General features: G+C 44.2%; 1 protein-coding gene across 4 annotated transcripts; it reads left to right on the top strand.

Moving 5' to 3' along the window:
* Nucleotides 1-760: 760 nt before the first annotated feature.
* Nucleotides 761-17,704, top strand: ZNF792 (zinc finger protein 792). Of its 4 annotated transcripts, XM_029201180.1 has the most exons (5): nucleotides 761-2,676; nucleotides 8,845-8,910; nucleotides 11,536-11,662; nucleotides 12,556-12,678; nucleotides 13,292-17,704. In XM_029201180.1, exons 3-5 carry the CDS (start codon nucleotides 11,629-11,631, stop codon nucleotides 14,908-14,910), a joined length of 1,776 nt encoding a protein of 591 aa, XP_029057013.1. In that variant the 5' UTR covers nucleotides 761-2,676; nucleotides 8,845-8,910; nucleotides 11,536-11,628; the 3' UTR covers nucleotides 14,911-17,704. The 4 variants fall into 4 exon arrangements, with proteins under 4 accessions (XP_029057013.1, XP_029057003.1, XP_029057031.1 ...); XM_029201170.1 differs by lacking the exon at nucleotides 8,845-8,910; XM_029201198.1 differs by lacking the exons at nucleotides 8,845-8,910; nucleotides 11,536-11,662 and having other exon boundaries at nucleotides 761-1,121.

Here is a 17,704-nt window from a genome sequence, read left to right as displayed (position 1 = left end):
TGTGGGATCATTCCCGGACCGGGGCACAAACCCGTGTCCCCTGCATCGGCAGGCGGACTCTCAACCACTGCGCCACCAGGGAAGCCCTTATTTCCCCCGTTTTATTTACTGAATGTTAATGAGAGTCCCTTTTCCTTAAACTGGAGTCCCCCGGAAGGCTTGTTGACACACAGAAGGCTGGGTCCCACCCCCAGGATGATTTCTAAGTGTCTAGGTTTAGGTTATTGCCTGAGAACTTGCATTTTAAACAAATTCCCAGGTGATGCTGACGTTACGGGTTTGAGATGCACTGAATTAGAGCAACATTTAATGTTAGTACACAAAGAACCCGTAAATTAGATATTAGCTTCATTTTTCCATGTGAATCAGGGTCCTCGGGAGCCTGAGAGGTAAAGGGGCCAGCTACGCCCACACAGGTACCAGGGGGTCTCATATTACAGACCTCTGAGGGCGGTAGGGACTTGGCCCCAGAGGCCTGGGGACAGCCCCTTAAGGAGGTGCAGCTCGCGGTGCAGCTCGGCCAATGTCAACCAGCAAGGTCCGCTCTCCTGCCCCGCCTGCCTCCCTCCCGCCTCTCCCCCGCCGCCCCCGACCAGCCTGGCCGGATGCAGGACAGAAAACACGGTCTATTAGGCTGTGCCGGTGCGTCACCGGCTGGCGCTGGGCCAATGACAGCCCCGGAGAGTGTCGTTTCTTAGGGCCGAGGAGGTGGGGGCCGGAACTTCCTGCGTTTCAGCGCAGCAAGTCGTTTCCCCGGGCCGGTGCGCCCCGAGCCGTGGGCCCGGGGCTGGGCCAGTACCGCTCTTCCCAGCTGGTTTTCCGAAGCGGGAGGGGAAGGACAGGGAGGCCAGGACCCTCCTCCGCGCCTTTGAACTAGTCGTGAGCCCCTGGGACGCGGTGTCCGCCAGGGTCCCGCCGGGCCGCGCGCTCTCCGCGGCCCCAGCGGCGGCATCGGGCTCTGGGTGCCCTTGACCCCGGGGAGACTGAAGTGCCACCTCGCCCCGGGCAAGGCGAGGCGGTGCTAGGCTGAGCCCGCGACACCCGCCTCGGTCGCCCGCCTCTTAGGGCCCCTGCGTCCACGGGCTGCGATGGCGGCGGCGGCGCTGATGGACCCGGCAAAGGTGAGTGGATGGGCTTCAGGCCCTCAGCTGCTCAGCCCCCCACCCTCACGTGCCCGGCGCCGGGGTATCAAAGATGGGCGATGCCCTACGACTTTACTTCTTTTTCATCTTTCTGCTTTTGAGTCCCGGGTCTCCGAGGGTTTGAGAGGGCGAGCGGTCCCTCCCAGCCTAGGGTCCTGAATCCAGGCCACGGATTATAGAGAGCAGTTCCCATTTCTAAACTCTAGTGGGATGAGGTGGGAAAGGGTTTCCTAGGCACGGGAACCAGCACGTGCAAATGCCTGATTGACCTGGGAGTGTTCAGAGAGCAGGTGGGCTGAAGTCAGCCCTGGAATGGCGGGGTGGGGAGCTGGGGCTCTCTACTGAGAGTGTTGGGAGCCACAGAAGGTTCAGAGCACAGGAGGGAGATGATCTGACTTCGGTCTTAGCAGGGCCCTGTGGATGCTGAGTGGAAAATTGACTGCGGGCTGAGGGTGAAGGCGGGGAGAGCAAGGAGTAGGCTGTTGCAGTACTGCAGCCCACGTGACTAGGGCAGGTGGCTGGAGGCCGAAGGAGCGACTGGATTCTAGGTGTGTCTCTTAAGCTAGTCTGACCAGATTTTCTGATGTGGAGGCTGACAAAGGAAAGAGGTGACGTGATGGTTTTGGGTTTTAGCAGCTGGAAGGATGGATGAACCATCAACTGAGAAGGGGAAGTTGGCCGTAGGAGGAATTTTCAGTGGAAACAGAAGAAGTTCGGTTTTGGCCATGTTGAACTCTGAAGTTCCAGGGACCCCTGCGTGGAGTTGAAGGTTGAGGAGCCAGACACACAGTTATGGTGTTCTGGGGAGACTTAGTTTAGGTTATGAGACACCAAATATACAAAGGGACAATTGAAAGACTATATATAAAATAGAACTCTGGCCCACAACCTGCAGCAATCTGTCCAGGCAACCAACCCTCTTATCTACAATAAACAACCCAGGAAGCCATCCTGCTGAAAGTTAGACTCGCAGGAAGCCAGATTGCCATCTCTAGTGACAATCCAGAAAGTTAAACAATAACTTCTGTAACAATTGGCCCCCAAAGACCAGGGCTTAATAGCTGACAACTCCTCTAATTTTTGTTCCTACTTCCAACATAGGACCAACCAGGGAAAGCCAAATATGCACCCCTAACCAATCACATAGGAAGCCCTGCGCCTAGTTAGCCTGCCCACAGCTTCCCCATGCCAACAGGGCATACCTGAAGCCTTCCCTTTTTTTCCACTTATAAAGCTTTCCCGCTCCTCTGCCTGCCTCTGAGTCTGTGCCAGAGCATAAGCGGTTGACTCTCCTTCTATAGCAAACTCAGCGTAATTAGCCTTTGCTGTTCTCATTTGGTTGGTCTTTATTTTCACAGTTAGAAACATCGAGGGACTTCCCTGGAAGTCCAGTGCTTAAGACTCCACGCTTCCACTGCAGGGGGCCCGGGTTTGATCCCTGGTCGGGGAACTAAGATCCCACAAGCCGTGCGACATGGCCAGAAAAAAAAAAAGAAAGAAAACAAAAAAAGAAACAACCAAGATGTGGCATCTGGTGCGTGGGCAAGGGTGTGTCGGATTTAGGAGGGTGAAACTTCAGGTCATGGTGGCAGTGATGTTAGGGGGAAGGGGGAGGGTGGGGCCTGAGAACTGAGAATGGGGTATCTTGCTGGCTTGTTTGGCATCATAAAGACAGATGAGGGAGAGTTAGTGTTCATGGTGGCGGTTGGGCAGGGGGCTGTGTGTAGGGAAAGGTGGGTCTGGCAGGTGGCCAAATTTTCCTGGGGGCATAGATATGAGAAGGGGGGCTGAGCCTTCATAGTACTGGAGGTCATTTTTCAGTGAGGCCTGGGCTGGTGCTCATTCAGCCATCTTCGTTCTCACCAGGGCTTTGTGGACCCTTGAAGGGGCCCAGGGATTTTCAGTCAGGCTGGGGAATCAACTCAGGGGCAAAAGGGGCAAGATGAGAGAGCCGTTAGACCTTGGTGGGTAGGGGGTAGGAGGACCAGAGAGGTTGGCTTTTGAATGAGTGATTGATGAAGGGACAGAAGAAAAGGGCCAAGGGCATCTGATGTAGTCCTGGGTGGCTTGGATTGAAGCCAGGAGCAGGGCCGAGTGGGGAGGCCTTCACATCAAGGGTGGATGTTGCCCTTGGCAGTGGGAGCCACAGAAGGTCTGGGGGCAGGATGGGATCATGGCTGTATTTGCCAAGAATTCTCCGGACTGCCAGGGAGGGGGCAGCTTCCTCCTCTACCCTTCCTTTGAGTTCTTGTGGCTGGACTAATAATAAAAGTAATATTAACAGGAGAAAAACAAATTTTAATGCACATGAAGGTCTCACAGAAATGCGACCTAAAAAGTGGCCACAGCAGGCAGCTTTTATACTTATTAGACAAGGAAACAATACATTTGTGAGGAACTGACTGGACAAAGAAACTTAGGTTTTGGGTGCCCAATTAGTGAAGAAGCTAAGCAAAGTTCGGGTTTCAGGTAGTAAATTAAAGAAGTAACAGGTTTTATTTACGTAGGTTTCTTGGCCCAAATTCCCTATCTTTGGCAATAAGGGTGTTCTTTTTTTTTTTTTTTAATGTTTATTTATTTGGCTGCGCCGGGTCTTAGTTGCTGCATGCAGGCTCTTAGTTACTGCATGCAGGATCTAGTTCCCTGACCAGGGATGGAACCCGGGCCCCCTGCATGGGGAGCGCGGAGTCCTAACCACTGGACCGCCAGGGAAGTCCAAATAAGGATGTTTTTTATGTCCAGATGCAGGGCGTGCACTTTTTACGTGAGAAATTTATTTCCTGTTTTCAGGGAGACAGAAAGGAGGGTCGGAGTGTCCCTTGCGTTGGCTGTTTCCTCAGTAACTTTAATTCAAAACAATCAGTATGCCATTGAGAAACATTTAGGGGAGGCCTACTTCGGGTCTGACAGTTCCCTCCTCTGAATCGTCCTCTGTGGAGAGAGAGAATGGGTTAGTGGAGTCCTACAGTTCATTGAACCATTTTCTTAGTTCTGAGAACAGATTAGTTCAGTTAAACAGTTATACCTTATTTTAGGAGGCAGTGATGCAGGGGGAGCTCCCAAAGCTAGGCCTATGGTGCAAGCAATCAAGTATTTAATAGGAGACATTTCTAGGGAATCAAAAGAAAAACAAAGGTTAATGATCGGAGCAGATTATAAACCAGTTTATAGACCAGGATGCAGTCAGTCAAGAAGATTTCTAGATGTCAGGGTTGAAGCATCTTTTGCAGTTTGAAATGTCTCTGATGTCACCAGGTGTTCAGGAAAACTTTCTGAGTGGCTCATATAGTAAAAGGCACGAGGATAGTTTAAATATGAGCCGTGGTGGCAATTTCTCTGAAGTTTATCAAGTCGTTTAGCTTCAATTTGCAGGGCTTCAGGAAAAGGGCAATTTTAGTTCGCAATGATTCCAACTCAATGATTCCAAACTCAGTTTTAGTTCTCAGTGATTCCAACTCAGAAGGGTGAGAAAAAATTGGAAACATTAAAGAGTTGTAGCCAGATATCGGAGGAAACTAGAATAATTCAGGATCCAGTCCAGTTTTCAGGTAAATAACAAAGCCTCAATGAAAACTAATAGCACTAGAATCATATATACAAGTGTGCATTATAGTTTCTATTGAAACATAATTTTGTTCTCTAAAATCACTCTCATGTCTACCAAAGATAGCCAAATTAAGACGAATTTGTTTGCAGAGTAAGTCTAGATTCCATAAACTCGGCCTGATTATTTATACAGGTCCAGCAAGAATAGGGCTTAGCCATATAGGCTCTTCTGAATCTGCTTTGCTGGAACTTTTCATAAGGAATTTCCAGATTGAACTCTTGATAGCCTCTCGAGGCCAGGAAGCCACGTCAGACTTATCATCAGACTTGCCTGTAATACCTATAGAGTTGGGTGAATTCCTCTCTTGAGATCCCCCAAATATCCTGAGGTTCCTGTGCCTCTCAGAAGTGACCGTCCTTACTCACGTGGTAAGGCGCTGGGAACCCTGTTAGCAAGGTACCAGGATGCTTTTCCAAAGGATTTGATTGGCCCATAAAGTCAATTTTGGGAATTCCCCGGTGGTCCAGTGGTTAGGACTCCTCGCTTTCATTGCCTAGGGCGCGGGTTCAGTCCCTGGTCAGGGAACTAAGATCCCGCAAGCCGCACAGCCAAAAAGAAAAAATAATAATAATAATTTTAAAGTAAAGGCAATCTTAGTTCCTTCAAGCTGTCTGGTCATACCTGAGTCTACATGTGTCTCTCTCAAATATGACTTTCCAGTCAAAGCCTTGGCAAGATAACCAGTGTTTCTAATTGTGTCCTATTATGAAGAGAACAGATTCTTATTGAACTTATGCAAGTAACTATATTGCTAAGAAAATAATACTCACAGAGAGTTTCTGAATTCTGGAGAGATCAGGTAGGGGGAAAAAGATAAATGTTTCATTTTTGCTTACAAAGGTATAATTTACCAAATTGCTATAAATCTTTTTAAAAAAACTTCCTTGTATTTGGAAAACAAAAGGTTAAAAAATCAGTAACATTTTAAACAAAAAGTCACAAAAATTATAATCATATTCATCAGTTCATTCAACCCCATGTAATTAATTCTTGTTCTGCTCTGAGTCCAGTTCTTCCGTTAGTTCTGTCAACTTTGCCTGATGATTGAGGATGAGAGCAACAGTGATACTTCCATGAAGTTTGTGAGGTTTTTTTTTAAGGCTCATATGATTTGCCCCGTAAGGTGGATGCCTTGATCACTGGAGATTGTGGAAGGTATACCCAAATGGAAAACACATTTTTAAAAACCGTTTCTTTGCCCTTGTGAGGGCATCAGCTTTGTAGCAAGGGAGAGCTTCAATCCATCCAGAAAACATACATGTGATAATAAAAACATTCTGATAACCCATACGTAGTGGCAGTTGAATGAAGTACAGCTGCAGGTGCTCAAAGAGTCCAGAGAGAAAATGTCTGAGGCTTCTGGGGACAAAAATTGTTTTTCCCCAGGGTTATGGACTTGACAGGTCAGACATTGCTGGTAGACTGCTTTTGCAATTTTATAGAAATCTTCCTGCCAATGTCTATTTAAATGCATCTTAAAGACACTATGGTGGGTGAAGGGATGCAAGAAAAAAAAAAAAATGAGGTTTGTCAGGGAGCTGGGAAGAACCAAGTAGCCACCTTAGGTTTCCCATAGCCCTGACTGTTCATTTAATTTACAGCTATTGTTTACCCATTTTAATTTCTCTTATTCAGAAGTAGACTGTTGCCATGGTACAAGGACATCAGAATGGCAAAATCTGGCAATAAGGGGTCAGGTTTTTTGCAGAAGCAGAATGGATTTTATCTACATGTGCCACAGTCTTTACAGATTCTGTTGCTGCTGCCTTTGCATGACAGTCAGTGCATTTCCCTGGTACCGGGGTTCAATCCCTTTAGTATGAGTCTCCATTCTGATGACAGATAACATTTTATGCCAGGACATATATGACTTCAGAAATTTCACATAATTTCTGGAACACTTGGAATACATACCTATACAGACACAACATAAAGGAGACTTAACATGACTTCTTATGTGACAACAGTTTCCATATAATTTAACATATTAAATACACCTAATTAGCTTAATATCTTTTTATAAGGAGAGAGAATAAATCTTTGAGGGTATTTCAGAGGGCCCCTGAAATATCTCACGTCTCAATATTAGTTCTAAGTCAAAGAGTTTTCATTTAGAATTTGATTTGGGAGAAGTTTGTCAAAAATATCAAAAAATATTTGACTTAAATAGGTCGCTGTGAAGCAATGCTTCGTTATCCATTTAACCGAAGTAATAATTAAAGACTTCTTAGGCAAATATAGAAGGCTATATAGTTCTGAGCAAAATTCAGGTCTTTTAATAGCAATAGGACTGGGTTTACTTACTGAATCAAAGACCTGATAAAGACATAGATCATAAGTAATTACTTTGACAAGACAGAAGATCTTTGTTTTTTTCTAGGCACATTACTTAAAGGTAAAGAAAAACCTTTCATAATCTCTTATTATCAAGAGCAGACCAATAGAAAACAAAAACAACCAAAAAAACTTTGTTCTTTTAACAGAGAGAAAAACAAATTCCAATTTTGTACCAGTTTACTTTGATATTAAAACTTATTTACATAATTAAATTCATTCTAATCTTGTTCAGTCATGACCACACATAAAATTCCTTTCCAAAGAATCCTTTTTAGTTTGTCCCTTGTTTTCTTTCCCATTTAGAACTAACCAGCTTTAGGACAAAATCACTTTCTTTTTCCTTAATAAAAATGTCTCCATACCTTTTCTTATCCCTTATTATATCTGCAGCTTTAACCACATATATTAATTGGAATCCTAATCCTTTGAAATTTTAATTTTTTAGTGAAAACAAAGAAGTAAACAATTGTGAACTTTATTAACATTTTGTGGTGTGACAAACATAAATACGTTTTATAATTTCTAGAAACATGCTATTTCATAGTACAATCTTTCAATAAAGCACAAGATATATTTACTAGAGTCAAACATACTTAGTTTCTCTGTATCAAGAGGCAACAAGTAGGTATAAACTTAGACTTGTTTAGAAACTAATGTTTCAGTACTTTATCGTATTTGGAAATGATTTAGACATCCAGTTAATTCCCATCGTTTAAGTTAACGTAGCAAAACTCTAAGGGTATAAATTACCAAACAGATTTAGGAAACTATTTAAATGGACATATCATAAAACAGTTATTATCTAAAAGTTCACCTAAAAACTCATCACATTTATATCTGTTCAATTTATTTTTAACAATCAGATTACTCATGAAAATTTCATGAGACATTAAAGCAGTTAGTCATTATCTTGTTTGTTTGTTTGCTGACAAACTGCAAAAGAGACATTAGCCCGTTTGACTAGTACACCCAGGTAGAACAAAGGTTGTTTATCTACATTACATTTAATGCTAACTCTGAAGATATACCTGTATTAATTTAACCAACAAGTAGCTTTTATTTCCTAAAGATTATCTGAGGATATACCTTCAGGTAACTCTGAAGATATATCTGTATTAATTTAACCAACAAGTAGCTTTTATTTACTAAAGATTATGAGAAACGTTTGGGTTATTTTTTATTACATATTTGAGACTTTTTATATAAAAAAATTTAATTTTAAATTAAAATTAATTTAATTTAAATTTTAAATTAAAAAAAATTAATTTTGGCAGTGCCATCCAGAGGTAACATACACATATGGACATATAGATAAACGCAACCAGAGATCTCATAGTTCTTATTTTAAAACTTTAGTCATGAATCAGGTACAATAGAAAACTCACTAGTTTATCAGTAACAGTTGGAATGAATTAGATTATTTGCTTAGCTAGCTAGTCTTTTATTATTTGTGTAGAAGACTTTTAAGATCTGTATTTGCCCTTGACAAGCAATTCTAGGGAGGCTGTGACTTATTAGAGTTTGAGCAAGAAAGTCCTTTTAACAGTGGGTGTTTGAAAAAGCCTCTCTCTCTTTTTTCTTTTAATTTCAGGTTTTACTGATTGAATTAGTCCAGGCTCAGGCTCAGGCTCTGTGGGCTGTGTTTACATTCAAATACATGACGTAACTTGAAGGGACAGAGAAAGAAAATATGTTTTGGAGTATACTTGTCTATTATCATAGGTCTTAGGGTAATTATTATTAAATGTTTTTCTTAAGTACAGGACAAGTTTGCACCAATATCCTGATCTACTATAATATCTGCAAGCATTTCGAGAGGACTAGGTGAGACCTTGGGACGAGTAAAGTTCGATGGGCTTTGACTTGTTTCTAGAGTTGTACTCCTGGTTTTGTAGAGCTTCATAAGACAAGCTTTGTAAGACAAAGACAGTTGTTTCTATAAACTCTTAAATATTGGCCTCCAGCCCATTTATTTTCTGATTATTTGTAGGAGAGCCTGGGAAATTGCTGAGAAGATGGGGTGATTTTTAAGAAGGAGAATTTATGTTGGATTTTTGTTTTAAGTCTAATTTCGGTTTTTTTTGTCTTAATAAGGGATTCTCTAAGACTAGTCATTATACCTTTTTTTTTCTTTTTATAGAGAATTTGGTCCTCCCATAAGTACCAGTATGACAGCTGTTTATTATGAGAGCTCTCAATTGTTTTTTCCTTTTAAATATAGCCAATTTAAAGGATCTATCATCTGGCCATTGACAAGTAGGATCTTATATTTTCACATAGTGACTGAAGCCAATAAGTGTTTTATTATGGCTTAACCAAAGATGTAAGAGGCATCTCACAAGAAGAGTATATAGCCCTCACAAGATCCAAAAAGCCCACTCCCAGAATTAGTCTAAGAAGGTAGAACCCCTTTGTTGCTACAGGTGGTGAGAATGGTGTAGGGAAAATGGTGTCTCCAGTGTCCCACAAAAATCTGGGGCGCCTCCAGCCATAGAACCGATAATTTATGGTATCTGGCAGGCACTACTGGAATGGGACTTTTCCAGCACTAACAACTAATGAAGGTTGTGATGACAGAGGCCCGTTATGGACTGGGACGCCTTATGACAAAGTCCCCTGAGAGCTGGTATGGCCGGACAAAGAGCTTGGCCGCCAGATGCACCCCAGTAAATGCACCTTCTGGATGGTAGAGACCAGAGACAGTATTCTCACTGGACACAAAGCCAAGCTCTGAGGACATAAAACAAGATGGAAGGAAAAAACCTCGTCTTTTTTTTTTTTTTTTTTTTTTTTAAAAGAGCCCAGAGCAGGACTTCCCTGGTGGCGCAGTGGTTAAGAATCCGCCTACCAATGTAGGGGACAAGGGTTTGATTCCTGGTCCAGGAAGATCCCACATGCCACGGAGCAACTAAGCCCGTGCGCCACAACTACTGAAGCCTGTGCACCTAGAGCCCATGCCAAGAGAAGCCACCACACACAGCAACAAAGACCCAACGCAGCAAAAAATAAGAACCCAGAGCAAAGTTTGTCTAAACAGATGCCGGTCTGGTGAGAACTGCTAATTCACCAGTGTGTGAGGCTGGCTTGAACATCAGGCTCATAGGGCCTATGCCTGTGTTCTGCCCTCCGGTTCTTCCTCGTGACAAACAACACGACAGACAGAGACAGAGAAAAACAGTGACCATCTCTGGGAGGTGAAGGATGAGGATTCCCAAGTCACTAATACAAGGAACTAACCAGCTCCACAAATATTTTCTCCTGCTAATCTAAATTTAGAGACAGAGAAAGGGGAGTCTCACCACTTTCCCTCCCACCAGAACTTGCAGGCAGAGACCCGGGAGGCCGACTGGCTAAGAAATCTTACTACCTTCTGCAGTCTTTGTCAGATGCCCCCGGATCTACAGCATCCTCAGGGCGGGAAGCAGGCTCCAGCCAGCCACCTGCCTGGCTCACCAACTGTCAGGAAGAGGGAAATTTCCCCCTCTACCCCTCTTTTGAGATTTTGTGGCTGGACTAATAATCAGATTGACACAAGACAGATTAATAGGTGAAAAGGAAACAAATTTTAATTCCTGCTCATGGAGGTCTCATAGAAATGGGACCTAAGAAGTGGCCAAAGCAGGCAGCTTTTATACTTTTTGGACAAAAAAACAATAAATTTGTGAGGAATTGACTAGACAAAGAAACTTAGGTTTTGGGTACCCAATTAGTGAAAAATCTAAACAGAGTTTGGGCTTCAGGTAGTAAATTAAAGAAGTAACAAAGTTTGTTTATATAGGCTTCTTGTCCCCCAAATCCCTATCTTTGGTGATAAGGGTGTCTTTCTACCTCCAGATTGAGGTAGAAAGACACCCTTTTACATGAGACATTCATTTACTTTTACATGAGAGATTCATTTCTTGCTTTCAGGGAGACAGAAAGGAGTGTCCCCCTTGTGCTGGCCGTTTCTTAAGTAAATTTAATTCAAAATAATCAATATGACATTGAGGCACATTTTGGGGTGGCCTACCCTGAGCCCCAGCAATACCATGTAAAGAGTGACAGCGCATGGAGATGGCTATGATGTGGGCTGGGATGGGGAGGGGGTACAGCAACAATGAGGATGCAGTGGTGAGGTCCAGGGTTTGAGGAAATGTACAGTCCAAAGAGTGATATGCATGTGGGGAGGGCATGTGAGCTGTTGCCCCCAGGGCCCTGGTACTGGGGATTATGGGCCCATGTTTGTTTGTATCTGTAAGGCATGACATCGGCGACACTAGGGGCCCTGCACTTCAGGCCCAGAGCATTGCTGGCATTGCTGTGGGCTGAAAAAGCAGTCATCGAAGGCATGGAACCAGGGCCTGGGATCTCCTCTGAGTTGGGAAGCTGGGGAGGAGGGTGAACAGGGGATAGACAGGGAGTCCTGAGGAGAGAAGCTGATCATGGAATGAACTGTCCCCATCATGGCAGGACTGTGTGACCTTTGAGGACGTGACCATTTACTTCTCCCAGGAGGAGTGGGGACTCCTTGATGAGGCTCAGAGACTCCTGTACTGCGATGTGATGCTGGAGAACTTTGCACTGATAGCCTCACTGGGTAAGGCTTTCACACCCACCCAGGTGTCCTCAGCTCATCTCTGCCCATCCTCTTTTCCCAAGAAGAGGCTGTTTCCGTCCCACAGCCGGACCGTGGGCACTGCTTCCTTCCCCCCCCACCTTTTTAAACAAAATTAATTTATTTATTTTATTTATTTATTTTTGGCTGCGTTGGGTCTTCATTGCTGTGTGCGGGCTTTCTCTAGTTGCAGTGAGTGGAGGTTACTCTTCATTGAGGTATGCAGGCTTCTCCTTGCAGTAGCTTCTCTTGTTGAGGAGCACGGGCTCTAGGCACGCAGGCTTCCATAGTTGTGGCACGTGGGCTCAGTCGTTGTGGCTCACAGGCTCTGAGCGCAGGCTCAGTTGTTGTGGCGCACTGGCTTAGTTGCTCCGTGGCATGTGGGATCTTCCCGGACCAGGGCTCAAACCCATGTCCCCTGCATTGGCAGGCAGATTCTTAACCACTGCACCACCAGGGAAGTCCCCCTTCTCCCCTTTCTGGTATATGTGCGGTGGGTTCCAGAGCTCAGCTGTGTGCAGGGTCCCACGCTCTCCCCAAGCAGCCCCAATACCTGCTGCCCTGAAGCCTTGTGGGGAAGGGTCCCAGAAGGAAGACCAGTGGATCCCATCTGACTCAGCCACTGCCTGCCTGGGTGATCGTCCAGATCTATGACAGTTCTGTTCTGCTCTTTTCCTTTAAAACTAATATTTCCTAAGGCCTGACTGCCAGGAATTCTAGGCACTGGTGCTTACTATTTGCTATGACCACTGAGATGTTCCTGCTAGACCTCCCTTGTGTGTTCCTTTTGTAATATGTTTTCTTTCCTGTGGTCTGTTGTGGGGTAGTTCACCAGGGCAAGTGCTGGCCCCTTACCTGTCCTGTCTTTCCCTTAGGACTTACATCTTTCAGGTCTCATGTAGTTGCCCAGCTGGAGATGGGGGCAGAGCCCTGGGTGCCTGACCGAGTGGACATGACGTCAGCCATGGCAAGAGGGGCATATAGAGGGCCTGGCTCAGGTAAGTGAGAGATGGGGGACCATGTGACATCACTACTGTCTTCAGATCATACCTGCCACTTTTCTCGTGTTCATCGTTGTTTTGGTGCCAAAGCCTTATATCTCTTCTACCTTTCCTTTCCTGTTCTTGACACATTGCCTACTTGTCATTTCTGCTTTGACTTGGGGCCCCTGGCTGTGTCCCTCACTGTTTCCACAGCTCCCTCTGCAGCACTCTCCAATGTGGACCTGCACTTAATATGTCATGTGATGTACACATTTCCTATTATAGTCCTTGAACACCAGCTAGCCAGTTGCAATCAGATTTTCCCAGGCCTGAACACATCCTTCTGCACAGTCCTCATGGGTTACCAGCAGCCAGGGCTCCCCTGAAAAGCCTTTGTAGAGAAGTGAGGAGGAGACTTGCCTTTCCACCTGATACTGTGCACATCTTTGTGTCCTTGCTCATGGTAAGGCCTCCCCTATTTCGTGACCTTACCAGGCACAGCACATTAGAGAAGACCATTCCTTATCCTGACCTCAGGCCTTTCATCTTGCCAATAATCCCATGGACTCATTCCTGGATCAGACTTGCATTTGTGATTGGGTTGTCACCAGCATTTTTCTACTTTCAGATTTTTGCCATGGAACAGAGGGTGAGGAGTCACCTGCTGAGCTTAGTGTTTCTGTAGAAGTGTCACAGGACATGAATCCCAAGGTGGTTCCATCCACCCAGAAAGGCTACCCCTGTGACCTGTGTGGCCTACACCTGAAAGACATTGTGCACCCAGCTGAACACCAGGCAACACATCCCTGGCAGAAACCACATGTGTGTGAGGCATACAGGAGAGAGTTCAAGTTCAATGGCAACCTTCACCAACCACAGATGCAGCAGAACGTGGACAAGCCTATCTCAAGGAACGAAGGCAGCGCCTCGCTTGTGAAGAGCTGCAGAGATGACACATCAAAGAAACCTTTCACACTGAGGGAGGGTGGGAAGGCCTTTGTGTCCAGATGTGGTCAGCACCAGGTCACTCCCCGTGTAGTGGAGCCACACCACAGCTCCAAAGGCATGGTGGATTTTCCCACTATGCAATGCCGTAAGAAGCGCATTGAATTTCAGAACGCTCTCAGTGACAAATCCTCACTTGTTCAGCAGAGGACCCACACTGGAGAAAGGCCTTATGAGTGCAGCAAATGTGGGATATTCTTCAGCTACGCCGCTGGCCTCTTTCAACACCAGAGAGATCACAATCGAGGAAAGCCTTATGAGTGTGGTGAATGTGGGACATTCTTTAGCCAGCAGTCCAGTCTCATCAAACATCAGAGAGTTCACACTGGTGAAAGCCCTCATGTGTGCAGCGAATGCGGGAAATTCTTTAGCCGAAGCTCCAATCTTATTCAACATAAGAGGGTACACACTGGAGAAAAGCCTTATGAGTGCAGTGAATGTGGGAAATTCTTTAGCCAACGTTCCAACCTCATTCACCATAAGAGGGTTCATACAGGTAAAAGTGCTCATGAGTGCAGCGAGTGTGGGAAATCCTTCAACTGCAACTCCAGCCTAATTAAACATTGGAGAGTTCACACTGGAGAAAAACCTTATAAGTGCAATGAATGTGGAAAATTCTTTAGCCACTTTGATGGACTTGTTCAACATCAGATAGTTCACACTGGTGAACGACCCTATGGGTGCAGCGTTTGTGGGAAAGCCTTCAGCCGAAGCTCCGACCTCATGAAACATCAGCGAGTTCACACTGGTGAACGGCCTTATGAGTGCAGTGAATGTGGGAAACTGTTTAGCCAAAGCTCCAGCCTCAATAGCCATCGGAGACTTCACACTGGTGAACGGCCTTATCAGTGCCCTGAATGCGGGAAATTCTTTAGCCAACGCTCCAGCTTCAATAACCATCGGAGACTTCACACTGGTGAGCGGCCTTATGAGTGCCTTGAATGTGGGAAAACCTTCAGACAAAGTTCTAATCTGAGGCAGCACCAGAAAGTTCACAAACCAGATAAGCCATATAAGTGCAATGAATGTGAAAAGGCTTTCAGCCAAAGGTCTACCCTCATCCGGCATCAGAAAATTCACACCAGAGAAAGGCGTTCAGAGAATGTGCACCCTCCTTCTTCTGCACGACAGCACCCACTAGAGATTAACTCTGAGAGTGGTCTTTATGAGGGAGCTGTCAGCCAGAAGTTGAACCTTGTTCATCCAAATATCTATGCTGGAGAGATTCCCAATGGATGCTAGATATATTGGAAGCTTTCTGGAGCAGGGTTGCATTTTCTGACCACAAACTTTACCAGAGTTTTTCTCACTGCTAATGTCTGTGGTAGAAGTCATCTCAGTTCTACCCACTGGCAGGTCTCCAGAGTGTGCATCAGCCACTTTCCTGTGCTCACAAAAGACAGGCCTCTGTTTCCTCGCTCCAGGAGGGAATCATGAGTAGCCTGAGGCCATGGGAAGATGTCATTCCCTCCCCCTGTGACTGGTTTAGCTGTGGACATGACCCATCTTTGGCCATGAAGACCTGAGCTGGGTCCTACTGGCAGCTTGCAGAGGTTTCCCTTTTTCAAGGACATTTGTTTATCTTGTATGATGCTCATGATGGATTCATCCAGCTTCCACCTTACCCATCTTAACAACTATTTACTTTACATTGCTCTGGTTTGGGTGATAAGAGCCTTATTGATAAAGCCACCTTTAATCTTCTGTGTTCTGATAACTGTGGAGTGGGTTGAGAACAGAATTAAGGTCTACCAAACCAAAGGGGTCTCCAAATTTATTGCCTCAGGGAAGAGCAGGATGGCAGAGCGCAGTTTTCAGTCCAGATTTGGCCTCGTTTGTGTTGCTACCCAAGGCATCCTAGGGAAGCTTGTAGGGCTTTGTGGGCCTAATGTTGTGGTCTGAATGGCATGAATTTTTGTGAATCAGAGATTACTCTGAGGAAGGGGAGGTTGTGCAACCTCCAGTGCATCTGGAAGCAGCCTGAGTTGGGCCCCTTGTTTACTGGGGATGCCTCCTATTCCTTAGCACTGTTGAGTAGACACTGTTTACCTGGCCCCTGCCAAGGAGTTATATGCCCTTGATGTCTAATGTTCCAGTATATGTCACCTACTGTAAGACTTACTGGGTCCAGTTGGCAAACAAGAGGGAATGTACCTGTTCTAAAAGTGCATCCACAAATGTTCCCTTAAATGTGACTGTGCAGGATTCAGGATTTGCAGAAGTTCTCAGGACCTCCAGACCTCTGTCCTTATGACTAAGGTCACCGGCAAAGCAAATTATCTAAAGGTTTTGTGGAATACTGCAGGCTCTCTGCATTATTCATGTCAAAGCCATTGCTGGGTTGGCAGGAAAATGGGGACTAAGAGAAGGTAGATCCTGTACGCCAGGGATGAGGCATTTGTGACGTAGCCAGCCATCTCTGCTGCCAACACATGAGGAGAGAGGTAGTAGAATCAATATGGGGTTGCCAAATCTTCTAGTTTTCCAAAATGAATAGGAGATCAGATTTTTATGTGCAACAATTTCTTTTAATGCTTTGTTGAGATATAATTTTCATGGAATAATTGGCTGTGTGTATTTAATGTGTACACTTTGATAAGTTTTAAAATATGTATACACTCACTCAGGGAACCAACACCACAGTTATGATAATGAACTTGTCTATCACCCACAAAGCTACCTCATGCCCCTTTACTATCCCTCCTTGCCTTCCCCAGGGAACCATTACCTACATCCCAAGGAAACCATTGATTTACCTTTTTTTCCACTATAGATGTTTGCCTTTCCTAGAATTTTATACGATTGGAATCATAAAGTATTTGTACTCTATTTTTGGTCTGTTTTCTTTCATATAGCATAATCATCTTGAGAATCATCCATTCCGTGTGTATGAGTAGTTCATTCCTTTTACTGCTGAGTAGTGCTCTGTTGAATGAATACCACAGTTTTTATGCTTTTTTTTTAATTAAAAAATATCTCATAAAATACACAACATAAAATGTACTGTCTTAACCATTGTTAGGTGCACGGTTCAGCAGTATTAAGTACAGTCATATTGTGCAACTATCACCATTATTCATCTCCAGAGTTCTTTACATTTTGCAAAACTGAAACTATACCCATTAAACAATAACTCCCTATTTTCCCCCTTCCCCAAGCCCCTGAAAACCAATATTCTACTCTCCGTAATGGAATTTGACTACTCTAGTTATCTCATATAAATGGAGCTATATATTGTCTTTTTGTGACTGGCTTATTTCACTTAGCATAATGTCCTTAAGTTTCATCCATGTTATAACATGTGTCAGAATTACATTACTTTTTAAGCTGAATAATATGCCATTGTATGTACATGTCATATTTTGCTTATTCATTCATCCCTCAATGGATACTTGATTTATTTCCACCTTTTGGTTATTGTAACTAATGCTGCTGTGAACTTGGGTGTACGAATCTCTCTTTGAAACCCTGCTTTCTATTCTTTTGGGTATATACCTGAAAGTGGAATTACTGGATCATATAGTAATTATATTTTTAATTTTTTGAGGAAAAAAAATTGTGTTGTGTTTCCCACAGTGGCTATACCATTTTACATTTTCAGCAAGTGTTCTACTTTTTCCACATCGTCACTAACACTTGTTTTTTCTGTTTTTTGTTTGTTTGTTTGTTTTGGATAGTATCTATCTTGATGAGTATGAAGTGGTATCTTGTTTTGATTTGTATTTCTGTAATGATTCATGATGATAACTATTGTTTCATGTGCTTACTAGTCATTTGTATATCTTCTTTAGGAAAATGTCTATTCAGGTCCTTTCTCCATTTTTGAATTGGATTGTTTGTGTTTTGATGTTGCTGAGTTTTAGAAATTCTATATACTGGATATTAATCTCTTATTAGGTTTGTGATTTGCAGATAATTTCTCCAATTCTGTGGGTTGCCTTTTTACTATGTTGATAGTGTGTCCTTTGATACACAAAAGTTTGAAATTTTCATGAGGTCCAAGTTGTCTTTTTTCTTTTGTTGCCTGTGCCTTTGG

This window comes from Monodon monoceros, unplaced genomic scaffold, assembly GCF_005190385.1.
Source record: "Monodon monoceros isolate NGI ecotype Baffin Bay Population unplaced genomic scaffold, NGI_Narwhal_1 Super_Scaffold_10, whole genome shotgun sequence".
Taxonomy (NCBI): domain Eukaryota; kingdom Metazoa; phylum Chordata; class Mammalia; order Artiodactyla; family Monodontidae; genus Monodon; species Monodon monoceros.
The sequence above is the reverse complement of the archived record's forward strand: the minus strand, read 5'-3'. Positions and strand labels throughout refer to the sequence as shown.

Coding starts and splice junctions, on each gene's coding strand:
- ZNF792 (XM_029201170.1), top strand. CDS start 2,617: ATGGCCAGAAAAAAAAAAAGAAAGAAAACAAAAAAAGAAACAACCAAG. Junction 11,663..12,555: donor TGCACTGATAGCCTCACTGG/GTAAGGCTTTCA, acceptor TCTTTCCCTTAG/GACTTACATCTTTCAGGTCT. Junction 12,679..13,291: donor ATATAGAGGGCCTGGCTCAG/GTAAGTGAGAGA, acceptor TTCTACTTTCAG/ATTTTTGCCATGGAACAGAG.